Source organism: Montipora capricornis, chromosome 10 (genome assembly GCF_036669925.1).
Source record: "Montipora capricornis isolate CH-2021 chromosome 10, ASM3666992v2, whole genome shotgun sequence".
NCBI lineage: Eukaryota > Metazoa > Cnidaria > Anthozoa > Scleractinia > Acroporidae > Montipora > Montipora capricornis.
In genome coordinates this window covers 23,097,577-23,100,076 of record NC_090892.1, presented here as the reverse complement: position 1 = coordinate 23,100,076, position 2,500 = coordinate 23,097,577, and the positions used below count along the sequence as shown (strand labels likewise).

General features: G+C 38.7%; 1 protein-coding gene across 2 annotated transcripts in view; it reads left to right on the top strand.

Moving 5' to 3' along the window:
• The window catches only part of LOC138019719 (histamine H2 receptor-like), a 27,551-nt gene extending 25,194 nt beyond the window's left edge, over positions 1-2,357 (top strand). For both annotated transcript variants that reach the window (XM_068866596.1, XM_068866595.1), the window contains 2 exons: positions 754-875; positions 1,322-2,357. In XM_068866596.1, the coding sequence (XP_068722697.1) occupies positions 1,334-2,224 (891 nt within the window). In that variant the 5' untranslated portion in view covers positions 754-875; positions 1,322-1,333 and the 3' untranslated portion in view covers positions 2,225-2,357. The remainder of the gene's footprint in view (positions 1-753; positions 876-1,321) is intronic.
• The last annotated feature ends 143 nt before the right edge of the window (positions 2,358-2,500 follow it).

Below are 2,500 nucleotides of genomic sequence, written 5' to 3'. Positions count from 1 at the left end.
GGTCCTCGACCGGAGCTCTTCGGAACATGTCTACATAGCTTCACGTCGAGCCCAGACCCAGACCCTATTATGCTTTTGCTTAATGCCCAAAATTTTTACTATTATGCTCTTATAACTTGCAAACAAAATGGCGGCTGCATACGCTGAACCGTTGACCAGCACTGAATGTGAACATTGAGTAGACCCAGGCTCTCTCTAGTATTGGCTGGAAAGTAGAAACCTCAGAAATATATATGTTTGGCTCTTTCACGGCGAATTTCATCACTTCAGACAGATTTTTTTCTTTTTTAGTGATACATCAATCTTGCTAAAATGCTGCAGTATGCTCGATGCTTTTGCCATGCTATTATGCTCAAAATAATGCTACCATTGCCTGATTTCAAGCCGAAGGGGACTAGGTACAGCACTATTGACCCACTTCGTCAGAAAGAGGACACCGAGATTTACAAAATCCCTAAGTTTGGTGTTAATTGGGCTAATTTAGCCCAGCCATTTAAATATGTCAAGATTTGCAAATAAATGTTTTGTTATTCGGACGAAGCGTTTGGATGGCCATACATTTCGTTGTACATTTTGACGCTTTGTACCTTACTGGTAGCCCTCGGCTTGAATCAGGCAATAATGTGGAACAGTCTCTTTCAAAGTTGATCTTATGCACGTGCTTTTGCACGAATAACTTATGAAAAAACAAAATTCCCTTGAGAACATCACGTGGTCTGAAATGGGAAAACAAAACGAGGTCTATTGTTTCAGAGTTTGTGGACTGGAGATTTTCTGCAAGGAAACCTTGGTGTAAGCCAGAAAAGAGGGCCGACTCAAGAAAAGAAAGACGAACGAAGGATAACGTAAAAGAGTATAATAACTACACGGCTACGGTAAGGTTTACCAGTTTTTATACACACGCACAAAACACACAATAATATTAACAGCCATCAAAACTTTTGAATCACCATGCGTGCATTGTCCCATTATCGCGGTATTATTGATTCTCCTTGCCGTCACCCCTGCCACCAACATTTTGAGCATGGTATGAATTAATCTTTATCGTTTTAGCCAAGATACCCACATGTAGCATATTTAAAAATTAGTTGATTGATAATAAGAGAGAGCTAGTAGAGAAGCTATAAGCTAATATCTCCGAGCATTGAACATGTACAATTGTTAAGAATCCCAACTGGCGGAAGGCAAACCAGTTGGCTATTTTACAAGTGCGCCAGGACATTGAAGCAGGGACTACCTGAAACAAATTCTACTAATACTACTAATACTACTAAAATTTTAGAATCTCGTGTTAAAAATATGTGGTCCTTTTTTTCGACAGATAAATTGCAAGATGGAAAATTCCAACATGATCCTTTCTTCTTCTATCTGCTCTACCCTGCTTGTTTTGTATGGAACAGAAGTTTTTGTCATAGTGGCATTCAATTTTATTACCATCCTTGTTTTCGTGAAAAATCGTTCTCTTCGAAAGCGTAGCATGTACTTGATACTTAATCTGGCAGTTGCAGACATGTTAGTTGGGGCATTTTCGGCATCATCTAATTCCTACCATCAATTGGGAATGATGTGCAAGGTTTGGAAGGTAAAATATTCTACAGGCCTAGGGTTTGATGTTCTCGTTTGGTTGTGGAGTGTGTTTCCTATCGCTTCCCTGACAAACCTTGCTCTGATTTCCATAGAAAGGGCGCATGCGACTTTTCGACCATTCAAACATCGCGTTATATCAAAACGGGCTTATGGTGCAATCATCGCTGCCAGTTGGCTTCTTTCTGTCTTGTTAACCATTTCTTTGTACGCTATACACATAACAAAAGTAGGCCTTTATTTTTATGTATGGAATTCATTCAATGCATTTTGTCTTTTTGTTATCTCTTTTTCTTACGTATCCATTGCTGTAAAAGTTTGTTGCGGCATACGTCCTCAGCACCTGGATCGTGCAGTCAGTAGAGAAAAAAAACTGACTAAAACATTGTTTATTGTGACTTTAGCATCTTTACTGCTGTGGTTGCCAAGTACAATATGCTCTTTTTTGTTCTTTTCCACCGACATTATAACCTCCCTTTCACCGTTAGCAATTAATTTATTGAATTATGCGTGTACCTCTCTCTACTTCGCAAACTCCGGTGTTAATGCTATTCTGTATGCAACCAGGATGCCAGATTTCAGAAGAGCTGTAATCTTACTTTGTCGGCGGAACCGTCAAAGACAGGTTGTGAAGGTCTGAGAGGAACAAAGCGCAACTACATTATGTAAAACTACCGTAGAGAAATAAAAATGTCTTGGAAGATTGAGAGAAAATGTCGTCGGATATCCTGTTAAAGATAACATGAAAATACTTTATTTAGCTTAATCAGCTAGGTTACATGTAATGCACGGTCCTAATCAAAATCCTAATGTATTCTAAAAAATAAAGGTCTGAAAAATGTACAATTTAAGCTAAGTACTTAAAGTAAAAACGACAAAAGCGACAAAAACGACACACGCATCAGTTACTGATAAT